At 36.4% G+C, this 15,040-nt stretch overlaps 1 protein-coding gene across 7 annotated transcripts in view; it reads right to left on the bottom strand.

Annotated features, from left to right (window-relative positions):
- LOC144454428 (uncharacterized) overlaps window positions 1-14,707 on the bottom strand; it is a 192,401-nt gene extending 177,694 nt beyond the window's left edge. For 2 of the 7 annotated variants that reach the window (XR_013482773.1, XM_078146316.1), the window contains exons 1-2: window positions 14,383-14,699; window positions 10,122-10,194 (exon numbers count right to left, since the gene is read on the bottom strand). Coding sequence is in view for 4 of the 7 variants with exons in the window: in XM_078146316.1 (XP_078002442.1) it covers window positions 10,122-10,194; window positions 14,383-14,524 (215 nt within the window). In the remaining 3 variants the exon portion in view is untranslated. Of the gene's footprint in view, window positions 1-10,121; window positions 10,195-14,382 lie in introns of all 7 variants that reach the window. The other 5 variants (XR_013482774.1, XM_078146315.1, XR_013482775.1 and 2 more) reach the window with 3 other exon arrangements.
- Between the last annotated feature and the right edge of the window lie 333 nt (window positions 14,708-15,040).

The raw sequence follows: 15,040 nt of genomic DNA on the forward strand, positions 1-15,040 counted from the left end.
AGATGAAACAAAACTCAACAGGAGGTAAAAATAAGTGATAGGGATTGACTTCCATAGTTCTTTCTTTGGATGTGGACAGCATTTTCCATCCCAAGGCCTCTAGAGATGTTTTAGATCTTTGTAATGCTGAGAACGGTTCAGTGTAACAATATTAGTCATTGCATAACGTGGCTGTTATTGTGTACAGAGTCCTCTTGGTTCTGCTCACTTCATTCAGCATCAGACCATATAAGTCTTTCCAGGTTTTTCTGAAGTCAGCCTGTTCATCATTTCTTATAGCACAATAGTATTCCATTACATTCATATACCACAACTTGCTCAGCCATTCCCCAATTGACAGGCATCCTCTCAATTTCCAATTCTTTGCCACCACAAAAAGAGCTGCTATGAATATTTTTATACATGTGGTTCCTTTTCCCATTTGTTTGATATCTTTGGGTACATTTAAGATTTTAAAACATAAAAGTATGGCCTACTTCAAGAAATGCCTAGACTATTTCCTATTTTCAATGGATTAAACGAATCATCTAAAACATAAGAAAGAACCAGAAAGTAATCCTTCCACTGAGTTCAATTTCAGAGCAGTAACTTGGAATTTTTGTGCCTGAATAAGGAGGATTTGGGGAGCAAGGAGCCAGTGATGGAAATTTGCCTGGGATTGGGTTTCAGGGGAAAGAGCTATGTGATCAGACACCATGAGGTTTCTAAGTTACTAAAGGACCAGCTGCCATTGTGGTGTGAGGTTAAGGGGCACAGCTGAGGGTGACCTCCAAAAGGAGAAAATGTGTCCTGGCACTTACTATTGGTACCTTCTAAGTTTCTAGGCATTATGGCAAAACTTTTCCCTAAGTGAGACTTAACATTGGTCATAGCCTCGGAAGAATGGGCCTAAGTCATACTAATCTATCCATGGAATGCTATTTCGTTAGACCTTTTCTTCTCTCCTCCCACTTGCTTGCCTCATAAATAGAGGTCATTAGCTGTCAAATCCCTCTTCTCCCATATTCTATATCTAAAAAACCATTGACATGATTCCTCCACTCTAATTTACTTTTACTCTAGCCTCTGATGAAGATAAATGGTGCTTCTCTTTACCACAGTCAGCAGCTGTACTTGTATCCTTAATTCCATCCCCTCCATTCTCCTCTAGCAGATTTCTCATATCCCCATTTTCCCTCCTCCCATCCTTCAATTTCTCCCTATCCTCTTTCCCTGATGCCTAAAAACATACCCAAGTCTCCCTTCATCAAGCTGACTGATGAACTGTACTTTAACTATACCTGAGAGATAGTTTTCAGTTTCCCTCTACTCCCACCCAGTAGAATATAAGCTCCTGGAAGGCAATACGTGGTTTTTGTTTGTTTTTTCAGTGTGAGTGGTTAGGCTGCTCTCGGTTTTCCCTGAAGAGACTTTGAAGGGTTCTTTGATATCGCACTTTATCATCTTGAAACAGTAGCAGTAGGAGAACCTAGCCTTCAATAGTTTCTTCCTTTGATTTGGATTTTGTTCATGATAACTTCCATAATAATTGGAAAACATTAATTTCCTTGAGATATTGGCATCAAGAACACACAATATAAATACTCAGCCAACCTATGAGCAAAATTAGGTCTATGGTAGTATCTTTAATAAAGTACTACAAAATTTCAATGAGCAAAAGACAACTTGTCTCTGGAGAGCTCTCAAGGCTGAACTTTACTCTGAGTCAAATGTTTGGATTTTTGAAGTCAATAAATAGGATGTATAATAAAAAGCATGCTGGATTTTGGATCAGAGGACCTGTGTTCAAATTCTAGCTATGCTACCTGCTATTTGTATGAATCTTATGCATATATATGCATATATTTATAATTTCCCCCCAATTACATGTTTAAAATATTTTTTTTAACATTTGTATTTTTTAAAGTTTTGAGTTCCAGATTCTATCCCTTCCCCTCCCTTCTCCCCTCCCTGAGATGGTAAGCAATCAGATATATGTCATACATGTGCAATCATGTAAAACATTTACATATTAATCATTTCATGCAAGAAAATAAAAAAAGAAGAAAGAAAGTGAAAATTGCATGCTTCAGTCTGTATTCAAACAATTATCAGTTCTTTCTTTGGAGGCAGATAGTATGTTTCATTATTAGTCCTTTGGGATTGTCTTGGGTCACTTTATTGATCAGAGTAGCCAAGTCATTCACAGTTCTTCACTGAACAACATTGCTGTAACTGTGTACAATATCATCCTGGTTCTGTACTTCATTATGCATCTGTTCATGTCTTTCCAGGTTTTTCGGAAATCAGCCTGCTTGTCATTCCATTACAATCATATACCACAGCTTGTTTTGCCATTCCCCAATTGATGGGCACCCCTTTGATTTCCAATTCTTAGCCACCATAGAAAGAGCTACTATAAATATTTTTATACAGATAGGTCCTTTTACCTTTTTTTTATGTCATTGGGATATAGACCTAGCAGTGGTATTGCTGGATCAAAGGGTATGCACAGTTTTGTAGCTTTTTGGGTATAGTTCCATATTGCTCTCCAGAATCCTTGGATCAGTTCACAACTCTACCAACAATGCATTACTGTTCAAATTTTCTCACATCCCCTCCAATATCCACCATTTTCCTTTTTTTTTTGTCATATTATCCAATTTGATAGGTGTGAGGTACTACCTCAGAGTTGTTTTAATTTACATTTCTCTAATCAATAGTGATTTAGAGCATTTTTTTTCATATGAGTATAAATAGCTTAGATTTCTTCATCTGAAAACTACCTGTTCATATCCTGTGACAATTTATCAATTGGGGAATAACTTGTATTTTTATAAGTTTGACTCAGTTCTCTATATGTTTGAGAAATGAGGTCTTTATCATAGATATTTGTTGTAAAAAATTTTTGCCTAGTTTTCTGCTTTTCTTATAATTTGGGTTGCATTGGCTTTATTTCTACAAAAACTTTTTAATTTTATACAATCAAAATTATTTATTTTATGTTTTGTAATGATCTCTATGCATTTTCTTTTGTCCTTAATTCTTCCTTTATCCACAGATCTGACAGATAAACTATTCCATGCTCTCCTAATTTGCTTGCAATATCACCCATTATGTGTAAATCACACACCCATTTTGACCCATTTTGATTTTGGTATGTAGTGTGAGATGCTGTTCTATACCTAGTTTCTGCCATATTGGGTTTTTTTTTCAGTTTTCCCAGGAGTTTTTGTCAAATAATAAGTTTTTGTTCCAAAAGCTTGGATATTTGTATGAATCTTAAAAAATTATTAACTTCTATGGGCCTCAGTTTCTTCATCTATAAAATGAAGGATTGAACTAGAAGGTCCCTTTGATATCAATCTATGATTCCATAAGCAATAAGTGGAGGAGGACTTTGTCTTTCCTACATCTCTCTGTCTAGCAACAATATAGTACAAGTCAACAAATATTTATCAAGCACCTACTACGTGCCAGACATTGTGCTAAGTGCTAGGGATACAACATGAGGCAAAAAACAGTCCTTTGTTATCAAGGAGATCATGGTCTAAGGCAAGAGAGATGCAAACTACAGAAAAATAAGATATATACAGGAGCAATTGAAGATAATCAATGGGGGAAGGCACTATCATTAAAGGGAACTGGGTAAAGTTTCTTGAAGAAACTGGACTTGTATAAGAAGCCAGGGAAGCCAGTCTGCTGTAAAAGAAAAATTGTCTGTGAATATCTGCCTGTGTCTCTTAAATTTTTTCATCAAGAATACCCTCAATTTTTTCATAGACAATTCTCATTAAGATAATTATATAGGTAACAAACCAGGCACAGCTGCCACCCAAGCAAAAACAAACGATAGCTGTCAGTTTTCTGCCCTATTCTCAGAATTGTCCAGTAGATGCTTCTACAACCTGCTTTGTTAACATGTTCTAAAGATTCAGATCAAACATTCTGATTTTATTTCTACTTTTCAAATTTAATAGGCAAGAAAGCCGATGGGAATGTTGCACTAGGATTCAGGAGACTCAATTTGATTATCTCTTCAGTCTTTCCTGATCTAAAATTCAATGATTCTATACACTTCAGGAAACTAACCCTCAGAAAGGTAAAGGGACTAATCCAAAGTCACATATTTAGTTAGTGTCAGAGGCAGTATTCAAATTCAGGTATGCCAATCCTCAGGGTAGTGCTCTATATACCAACCACTGTATGAAGCCTCATTTAAAGGTAATTTCTAGAACTCACTTGAGCTCCCAAACTCCACAACGTTCTTCCTCCTGCCTAACCCAAGTATGTTTTACATCACTTAGAGCCCACTTAGAAAGATCAACTACTCAACACTGTTCAACAACTATCATCCTTAAAGATAAATTGTGCACCTGGGTAGGAATTAATAATAGTAATGATGATGATAGCAATAATAAAAGCTTTTCATATATATAGCATTTTATGATCGCAAAGTGCTTCATAAATACTATCTCACTTTATCTTCACAACAGCCCTTGGAAATCAGTGCTATTATCTCGATTTTACAGACAAGGAAATTGAGGCAATGTGACTTGTTTTTCAAACAACTAGTAAATGACTGAGGCCAGATTTGAACTCAGGTCTTTACTCAAGTCCAACTCTCTATTCAGTGCATCAACTAGCTGCCCCTTACTTTCTTTTTTTGTTTTTTATTTTTTGGTTTGTTTGTTTTTTTGCCCCTTACTTTCTTTGCCAGCAATGTTTTGCAAATATTTAGATATATACTCATCTACCTTTGACACTTCCATACAAGATTTATAAAGAAAACTTTAAAACTACTTTGACAGAGTTTAAGGAAATTTTAATTGGAAGGATAATTTTTTTCACAGCTTCTAATACCATTAACCACCTCTCAGATAATACTATCTCCTTCCTGGGCTTCTAGATCACTTTTCCCTCCTGAGTCCCCTTTTCCCCGTTTTCAGTCTCCTTTGTTCATCTTTTAATGAGCATTTATTATGTCCCTATTCTGTGCACTGTGCTAGGAATGGGGAATACAAACACAATACAAGCAGAAATACAAAGGAAACACAATACAAACAGAAATACAAACAAAACAAAATACAAACAGGAATACAAACAAAACAAACACAAAAGTGAAACAGTCCCTACTACCCTCAAGAAGCTTATATTTTTATCTTGGAAGACTGCATATACATATATGTACATATGTATGTGTATCTATTATATATGTGTGCATACATATATACATGCATATGCATATATGGAGCCTTACCTCAAATATTCACCTTGCATATGTACATATGTGTGTATATGTGTATATGTATGTGTATATACATGTGTATATCTGTGTGGGTGTTTATATTATATTTGTGTATGTATACACACATATGCAAGGTGACTATTTGAGGGAAAGTACTAGCAACTGTGAGAATCAAGAAAGATTATGTATAGAAAGTGATCCTTGCACTAAGCTTTGAAGAAAACTAGTAATTTCAAGAGACAAAGTTGAGGAAGGAGCAAATCCTGGGCTTGGGGGACAGTCACTGCAAAGGCAAAGCAAATGTGCGTGGAGACAGCAAGACCAGTTTGGTTGGATTGTAGAATGTGTGAAAGAGAATGATGAAAAATACTAATGGAAAGGGAGCGATTGGAGCCAGTCTATAAAAAGCTTTAAAATGTCAAAAGAGAATAGCATGTATTTGATCCTACATGTAATAGGGAACCATTGGAGTTTTCTGAGCAGGAGTATGATGTACTCAGACCAAGTGTACCAAAGCCCACTCCCAAAGCTATCAAGAGGCATCATTATCTATCTCCTAATCCTTAACTTGGCCTTTCCCAAGACTCTCTCTATGCCTTCTTCTCTATACACCATTTCTCTTGGTGATCACATCAGTACCCATGAGTTTAATTATCACCTTTACACAGAAGACTTAAATCTATGTCAAACTCCATTACTCTTAAATTCTAGCCCCACATCACAAACTTTATGTTTGACATCTCCAGCTGGATGTACCTTTAGCATCTTGAATTTAACGTATCCCAAACTGAATTTATCATATTAACCCCTATCCCTGACTTTATTCCCAGTATGCCTGCCCCTCAAGAAGCTTATGTTCTCCTTGGGTGATATAATTGCATGATCTACTTGATAAGCCAGATAGATGAGCCTTTGTTTTGGACTATTGAGAATACATCCCCTACAGAGCCAAAGTGATTATCCTTTTTTGTGTCATGGACAGTTTTTGAAGTCTGAATACTAATATTAATAATAATAATAATAATAAGTATTATTATTATTATAGCTAACATTTACATAGAACTTAGTATATGCTAGGCACTTTATAATCATTATCTCATTTGACTCTCACAACAACCTTGAGAGGTAGGTACTTTGATTATCTCCTTTCTACAGTTAAGGAAACAGGCAAACAGAGGTTTAAATGACTTGCCCAGGGTCACACAGCTAGTAAGTGACTGAGGCTGGATTTGAACTCAGATATTTCTGACTATCCACTGCACCACCTGGTTGTCTCGAGGAACAAGCATTTATTAAGCACCAAGTATGTGTCAGGCACTATGCTAAGTGCTTTACAAACATTATCTTGTTTGATCCTCACAACAATCTTATGAAATAGGTGTTATTATTATCCTTCATTTAACAGTTGAGGAAACTGATGTAGGAGGAGGTTAAGTGACTTGTCCAGGGTCACCTCTGCCACAGAAGGTGTGGAGATATCCATTAGCACCCCAGTGAGAGGACTGACATCTTCTAATTAAGTTTAAGTGAATTGGCTGACTAGATCTTCTAAGGGACAAACACTGGAAGAGGAACCAGACATTTATAAAGGGAGCTTAACAGAACACTTTGGGTCTTTTGCTCTTTTGCCTTTTAACAAAGACTGAATGAGACTGGGAACCTGGGAACCCAGAACAACATATTAATGGCTGCCTTGAGACAAGGCAAGAGAGAAACCATGTGGCCAAATATGTCAGAGATGGCAGCCCCTTAAGAAGGGTGACTGCTGCCAAGAAGCCATGCAAAGCCAGCCCTGGAGAGATAATTGTCAGAGTCAACGATCTCAAAAACATGGCATTTATGAAGAAAAGGGCAATTGCTGTATGAGTAGTTAGAACTCTTGAACTCCAACAGCATGTGGGTTGGTGTTGAGCATTCCTCCTCAGCAATTATTTCTCTAGTACCCTCAGTTCAAGAGTTTTAGAATCAAGACTCTATTAGAGAAGGCATTTCCAGAGATGCCCGGGGAAGTGTCCACCGCAGGGGTTGCAGCATCCAGACATCTTCTCTATTCCGTTACTTCATAGATATGGCCATCTCTGTGGCTGAGACCCTGACATCTAGGAGGTGCCTGGCTACACGGTGGCTTCTTTCCATGGTTTTTACTTTGAGAACATGTAGCGCTAATGTGTCTTGGTGTAAGGCAATCATGAGCAGTACCAGAATCTCAGATCCGCAGTCTAATCCTAGAACTTTGCTGAAAGGAAGAGGTAAAAAGCTACAAGTAAGGTCAGCTTCCTTTTGTAGCCTAGAACAAAAGGATGGCTCCTCCCACAATGTCTATATCACAGGACTCCCAGCCATCCAAGTCATTTTGAGAACAGCCCCAGGTTCAATCAGATGGTCTTTAATCTTTTCAACAAGGTGCCAATGGACATGCCCATCCGTATCCTCCATTAATATGTGCTTTCAAAAAATTCTAAACAAAGGCTCACTTCTTTATATCAAGTTTATCACTTCTTTTAGCAAGTTGATCAGAGGATTCCCTAAATGAATATCTTGCAGTTGTTATCTATAGATATAGAACATAGCTATAGTAGAATATAAGCTAAGCTCCTTGAGGAAGGAAACTGATTTTTTTTCTTTTTTTTGACTTTTATCCTCAAATACTGCCCCCCTCCAAGCACAATGTCTTGCAAATAGAAGGAGTAGTAAAAATACCAATATTTCACAAATTGGACTTCATATAATATCAGTCCAACTATCAATGGTCTAGCATGTAGAATGACATGTTTTTTTAAATCCTATGGAAAAACAAATAACAATATCAAGAAAAGGTATGAGAAAATAATGAATAATAAGAACCTAGCACAGTAGAGTAAAAAGAACACTACATTGCATAACTTACTCTTATACATTTTTATGAGAAAATAACCTAGGTAATTCTTAAAGAAACTAAATAAATGTTAGGTTATCATGAAAGGGAGACTCTCATCCTACCAGATTTTAAAATACACTACAAAGTATCAATTATAAAAGTTGGTGTGGATTTTTAAAAAAAACCTGCAATAGATTATAGAGAATTCAGAAATAGATCCTAATGAATATAAGACTAATGCTCGATAAACCCAAAATTACCAAACATGGGGGCATGGAGTCATTCAATATAAATTGTTGGGAAAATCGGAAAATAGAATAGCAAAAAAAATTCACTTAGATTAACAACTCAGCATATGTTACAATAAATTCCAACTGGAGCAATCATCTAAGTATTTTAGAAACATAAACAAGTGGAAGGAAAGGAATATATTTCTCTTCATTATGGAGAAAAAAGTTTCACCTATCAAAAAGTGAAAGAGAATATTGGAGATGAAAATGGACAGATGAGATTACATAGAGACAAAAAAGATAGTACAAATAAAAACAATGTTTCCAAAATAGAAATAAAAGAAATAGATTGAGGAAAAATCATTGCAGTAAATATATCTGATAAAATCTGACATTCATAAGCTATGAGAAGCTGATAGAAATCTATAAGAATAATATGTATTCCCCAATAGAAAAATGGTTGATATGAACAGAGAATATTTTTCAGGATTTTAAGGTATACCATCTTATCAATCAAGTTGGCAAAAATGGCTTAAAATGATAAAATTCAATGATGGTGAATTCAGCTGCAGTGAAAAATTTGTTTTTTTTAATGTTATTGGTAAACTTTTAAAATAATATAAGCTTTCTGAAGAAAAACCTGAAAATATGCAATAAGAATTACTAAATTGATCTTTTTTTTTTACTTAAGTGATCCTACTATTACAAATATATGCTAAGGATGTTATTAAATGGTGATGGAGATGTAGCTGTACAGAGATTCATAGCTGCTTTTTTAGTAATAAGCAAAAGCTTAAATCAATATACATGACCAAAGATTGGGGAATAGATGGTTAAATTGTAGTATATAAAGACACTGAGATATTATACCATAATAAGTGACAAATAAGAAATTCAAAGAAATGTACAACAAACATATGAAGTGATATAAAGTAATAACAGTAAAATTGGAAGAACATACATACTGATAACTGTATTTTTTTAAAAGCCCAACAACAAAATAATTTCACCAATGAAAAGTAGCAAATAAATTGTTATTATTGCTGTTTTGTTAAAACTAAGAAATATATAGAAAATACATTTTAATCAAATAACACTTTTCCTGTTTTTTTTTTTTTATGAGGCATGGGCTCAGTTTGGGGCTAGTTGTTAGCATTATGGCCTCCATCAGCAAGTCCCTTAACTTTTTCGGCCTCGCTTTCCTCCTCTGTAAAATGAGGGTGTTCAGATAGATGATCTCTAAAGTCTCTTTTAGCCAAAACACTTAATAAAATATTCTTGACTATTTACATTTTTTGAGAATGCTAAGTTTATGTAGCTAATGATGAAATCTTTTCCCCACTTTCATTTCTTTTCCTCTCTCAAATCAATAGTGTCTGCCACCTCTCTCTCCTTGGGTGAATGGATAATCCCTCACAGCTGAGATTCTTACTCAAGGGATACTTTTATCAACTCCTAACCAGGTGAGGTGTACTCCCTTAGGACTAGAGAAAGGATATCACAATTTATAGTCATTACATCTGAGTACGGAGCTGGTGACAGGAACCGTTTTCAAGTTGGAAAGCAACAGGATCAGTCCATCCTCTCCCTACACCAGCTTTTGTGAGACCAGAGGACAGCAGCATCAGTGAGCAAAGGGGGGATCAGCTTCAGTGAGGGGATATTCTTAAACTGGCTCTCCATCACTGGAGCAATGAACTAAAATATTTTAAGGAGACCTGTGTCTCCTGCCACACAGTGAAAATTCTGGAGGTTTGCTCTTACTTAATTAGCAAGATTGTCTTTGACAGAGGATTTTTGAACTTACCTGAGAGCACTGCCTGGTGCTGACCTCTGGGAGCCAAGAAGAACTGCAGGAGGAGCCACACTGAACGCTACACCTGAGAACAAGACAACAGGGTTTCTGTTTATTGTCCAAAGTTTCTATTTTGTTTTCTTCAAACTCTTAATAAAGCTTTCCTAGTTTAAGGCAGCTTGGTGGTACAGCAATTAGAGTGTTGGACTTTGTCCTTCCTGACTTCTGATTAGAAAGACCTGAGTTCAAATACTGCCTCAGACACTAGCTAGCTGGGTCATCCTGGGGCAGTCACCTAACTTCCCTTAAGACTTCATTTCCCCATCCATAAAATGGGGATTAAAAATAGTATCTACCTTACAAGGTTATTGCGAAGATCAAATGAAATAAATATACAAAAATGTCTTTGCAAACCTTACAGAGCTATAGAACGAATAGATGGGGAAAAGCATATATTAAGTGCTTGCTATATGCTAACCACTGGCGATGGAAATAGCAAAGTATGACATTCTCTCTCTCAAGGAGCCCACATTCTAAATAAATGCTAGCTATTATTATGTTATTGATATTCCTTCTTTAACATCATGAACTTCATGCTTGCAGTGGGAGTTTTATCAGTACACAGTGATGACACATAGTAATATTTCCAGAGTTTGGGGGTGGGGGTGGGATGGAGCTACAGGCCAGAGAAGTGGGATTTCTCCAAAATGATCCTGCATCCTTTCTATTGTAAAAGTCCTTGGATTCAAAGGCTACATTTGTGATTTCTTTTAAAAATGTGTAAGGGTAAAACAATGGCGGCTAGATAGAGTGCTGGGCCTCGAGTCATGAAGACTCATGTTCATGAGTTCAAATCCAGCCTCAGACACATACTAGCTGTGTCACCCTGGGCAAGTCACTTAACTCTGTTTGCCTCAGTTTCCTCATCTGTACAATGAGCTGGCAAAGAAAAGGGCAAACCGCTCCAGTTTCTTTGCCAAGAAAACCCCCGAAATGAGGTCACAAAGAGCCAGACATGACTGAAAACAACTGAACAACAACAACAAGGGTAAAACAAAGAGCCTTTAGACTCGTGTTTAATTGCATTGAATGGAATGTGGAGCTTCAACAGACACTGACCTAATAACTACCCCAACCAGTTTAACTAACTAGAAGGCTTAATCAAGAATGGAGAACCTGTGGGCTCCAGGCCTCTTGTGGGCTCCAGGCCTCTTGTGGGCTCCAGGCCATGTTCGGCCTCGAGGGTGCAGGTTTCCCCCCCCTGGCTTAGGCAGTGGATCAGAGAGGACTGCACTTCTGAGAGATCAGCCCCAACATTGCCATTTTTACCACTGGCAGAGTGGAAGAGAGCCCTATCTCAGAATTTCTTCAGGATCCAAAATTTCTGTGCCTCTGAAGCCAGTTACCATTTCACAAGGGCTTGATGTGTTTGTCAGTCAAAGATAAACCCTGGACATTTTGTTTCTTTTTTCAGATGAAAAATTTAGTCTCTGTTACAAGAAAAATCATTCCAGTTTGTGTGCACGTATTTCCTTTCTAACCAGAAGTCTACATTTGAGTTAGCTCACTGCTGTTAGTTTTCAACATAAATTAGGTAATTAGATGATTCTATTTTTTCCTACTTCTCTCCCTTACAAACAAATTTCCCTTTATACAACACAGTGGGAAATGAGCTTTCCTCCTCCACACAACGTTGTCCTCATTCACCCTCATTAATCTTCATTGGTTGTCACAAGGATTAACAAAAGAAAGTTCCACTTTTGGTGAATTATATTCCAGGCAATTGGATTATGAAGTTGGATACACGCAGTGGGCATATGACAAAAACACAGGGTGAAAACTATTGGGTGTGAGAAGTCATTGAGGAAACTGTAGATTTAAAATCCCCTGGAAATACCAATGTACTTCCACGTCATCTCACGTTATTTCCATTAGAAGAATCCTTTTTTTCCCCCCAAGATACTTACAAAAAATCATTACATCAAATTACAAAATTTGATCTTCCTCTTCCCATGTTTTTTACATTAGGCCTTTCCTAAGTAAAATGTCTCTTATACCTATGCCTCAACTAGGAATTCAAGAACATTTTCTTCTTTTCCTAAAGCAAGAGCTCTTAACCTGGGTTCTGTAAACTCTTTTTTTTTACATTTTGATAACTAGATTTCAGTATAATTGGTTTCCTGTGTAATCCTATATATTTTAGGAATTTTAAAACCTTATTGTGAGAAGAGGGCCATAGGCTACACTGGACTGCCATAGGGGTCCACGACACAAAAAGGTTAACTCCCATCTAAAGGCTCAATCTACTTACTCCTCAAGATTTTTGCTTATTTCTTCCTTGCTAAAGGAAACTTTTATAAAAAATGAAAAAATTTTTAAAGTTCTCCTTTGTCTGAAGAAACTCTACATTCTCATATTCTGAATCCAATCTCTAAACCAAATGACTTCCCAGAGTGGCATTGCTATCTTCTCACAAATCTGTCAACCAAATCATCTATACTGGGAAAATATACTTATTGTCATCCTTTATCTACAGTCCAAAGTCTTCCTGTCTTCTGAAAGATGATATTCACAAGACAATTACCTTCTTCACACTTCATTCAAGGCACAATATCAAAATCCCTAGTTTGTAATTTGGAACTGTTTCTCCCTCTATCTTCTTTGAAGCACTTCCATCTTCTTTTTCCATCCTGAAACAGATTGCTCCCCCTCCCCCAATGCCATTTACTTCCTATTCCAAATTCAGATCCTTCAAATGCTATTAAAAAAAATTCACACACTTCCCATCCTTAACTTCCTGCTGAAGACCTGCTTTTATTCCAAAATATATGAGGAAGGGAAAAAATATTTATTAAGCACCTACCTTTTGCCAGACACTGATCTAAACACTTTCCAAATATCATCTCATTTGATCTTCACAACAACCTTAGATGTATGATCCCCATTTTACAGTTGGGCAAACTGAGGTAGGCAGGGGTTAAGTGATGCGCCCAGGGTAAGATAGCTAGGAAAAAGATGAGGCTGGATTTGAACTCGGGGCTTCTTGACTCCAGGCCCAGGGCTCTATCCACTACACCACCTAGATGCCTGATGGTACCATATACCATTTCATCTTGCTCATTTCTCCCCTTATTATTACTTAAGACAAACATCATATCAACAAATGACTATCCACCACTGCTTTTCCATGTAACAGTTTTCTCCTTTTAAGTACTTCCACCATGTCTCTTTTTATGGCCGTAATAACCTTGCTACCCATATCTCCCTGTCCTCCTACAAAAATTATTCACCTTTTCTCAAGATATCCAATGATCTTCTTTAAATGAAGAACCACTTCCATATCCTTTTTCTTCTGAAAATGGTAATGTGCTGAATAAAAATGCATTCAAAATTTCCATAACCTTATTTTCTCTTTAAAAAAAAAACACATCTTTCTCTCTCTTTTTTTTTAAGAGACTTCAGAATGGCAGTGGTTTTTTATTCACATTCTCACAGCTTGTTTCATTCTCACTAAAATTCTTGCTTCCATCTCTTTTCTTTTCTAAAGTTGAACATCTCCTAAACCACAACTTTGTCCTTGTTTAAGTAACCAGTCTTCACCTTTCTTTCTACTGTAATACAATTATCTTCTAAACTTGAAAAAAAAAGTTTGAAATGGAAATGGTCATTTCAAGTTCCTTGATTATCTTAGAAATTATTCCCTTTTCACCACTTCAAATTTAAAAATTCAAATTATTCTTTCCTTTCCCTCCCACCAAGTTGGTTCTTTTTCCAAAATTATTCCCATTAATATCCCTACATTAGACATTACAGGCATGTGTCATTGCAAATTCTAGGATTATTTTTTCTTAAGATCATTTTGTTTAAAATTTTTTAATGATACCTTAACATCAAAGATTCTAAATTACAACTCTAAAAGCATATGTTAATTATTTTAAAATGTAGTAATCTCAATTTACTTAAAAATAAATTTATTAGTCCTAATACCCAAGACACTACAAATCTTTTAGACTTTTAACCCTTAAGGATCCTCTTCTTCTGGGTCCCTTTAAAAGAAAATCTTAGAGAGACAAGTCAGCACTCAGTTTTTAAAAGTCAATTAGGTCAGCAACAGCAAAAAGAAGCTGACCCAGCTGACCTAAAGCTACGAGATACGCCTATGGAGGCCAGAGGAAAAAAAGGGTAATCTAGTCAAGTAGTCTCCTATCTCCCATAAGGCTCACATATGTGTCTTGCATGGAGAGACATAGTCCCTGAGGACAGAGTTACTTACCAAGCTCCTGAATGAAGGATTCAGCCAAATCAACAAGCTGCATATGAGTGTGCTGTTGCCAAAGGATGAGAAGCCAATAAAAGTATTGTGTTTTTAAGAACTCTTGTGTTGAATCTGCTTTGGAATCCAAAGGTGAGGCCATGATGTTCTCATCCTAACCAAAAAGGACCTCTCAAGGCTTAACCAGCAATATTGACATGCCTGCCACAATTGTGACCTCTCTTTGGGATGTCATAAGAAGCTGGTGTTGCCTTGGAAACTTTCCGGATTGCTACATGTAAATTCTGTTTTCTCTAGCAGTCAGGATCCAATGTAAGGCTCTTTCTGAACTCTGTATATTTCTTTCTAGGGTGAAAAACACATGAAATTTTCTTGGGGTGGTAATAATGCTGAAAGAGGAAGCATTATCATAAATCAAGATTATTACATAATTCAAAGCAACCCACATTGGAAAACCAGGAAAAGTTTCATGGAAGAGCAAATATATACTTATTTGATGATATAACAATGAAAATGAACTTAGCAAACACATAGTTATTTGACCATATAACACTGAAAATGAACTTGGTTTACACCTTAACCCCAATCACTTTCTTTTATGCCTACTGGAGTGGGAAAAAATTATTTAATCAAGGAAGAATTTCCCTCTTCCACCACT

The sequence above is a fragment of the Phascolarctos cinereus genome, unplaced genomic scaffold (genome assembly GCF_003287225.1).
Source record: "Phascolarctos cinereus isolate Bilbo 61053 unplaced genomic scaffold, phaCin_HiC Scaffold_726;HRSCAF=1367, whole genome shotgun sequence".
Taxonomy (NCBI): Eukaryota; Metazoa; Chordata; class Mammalia; order Diprotodontia; family Phascolarctidae; genus Phascolarctos; species Phascolarctos cinereus.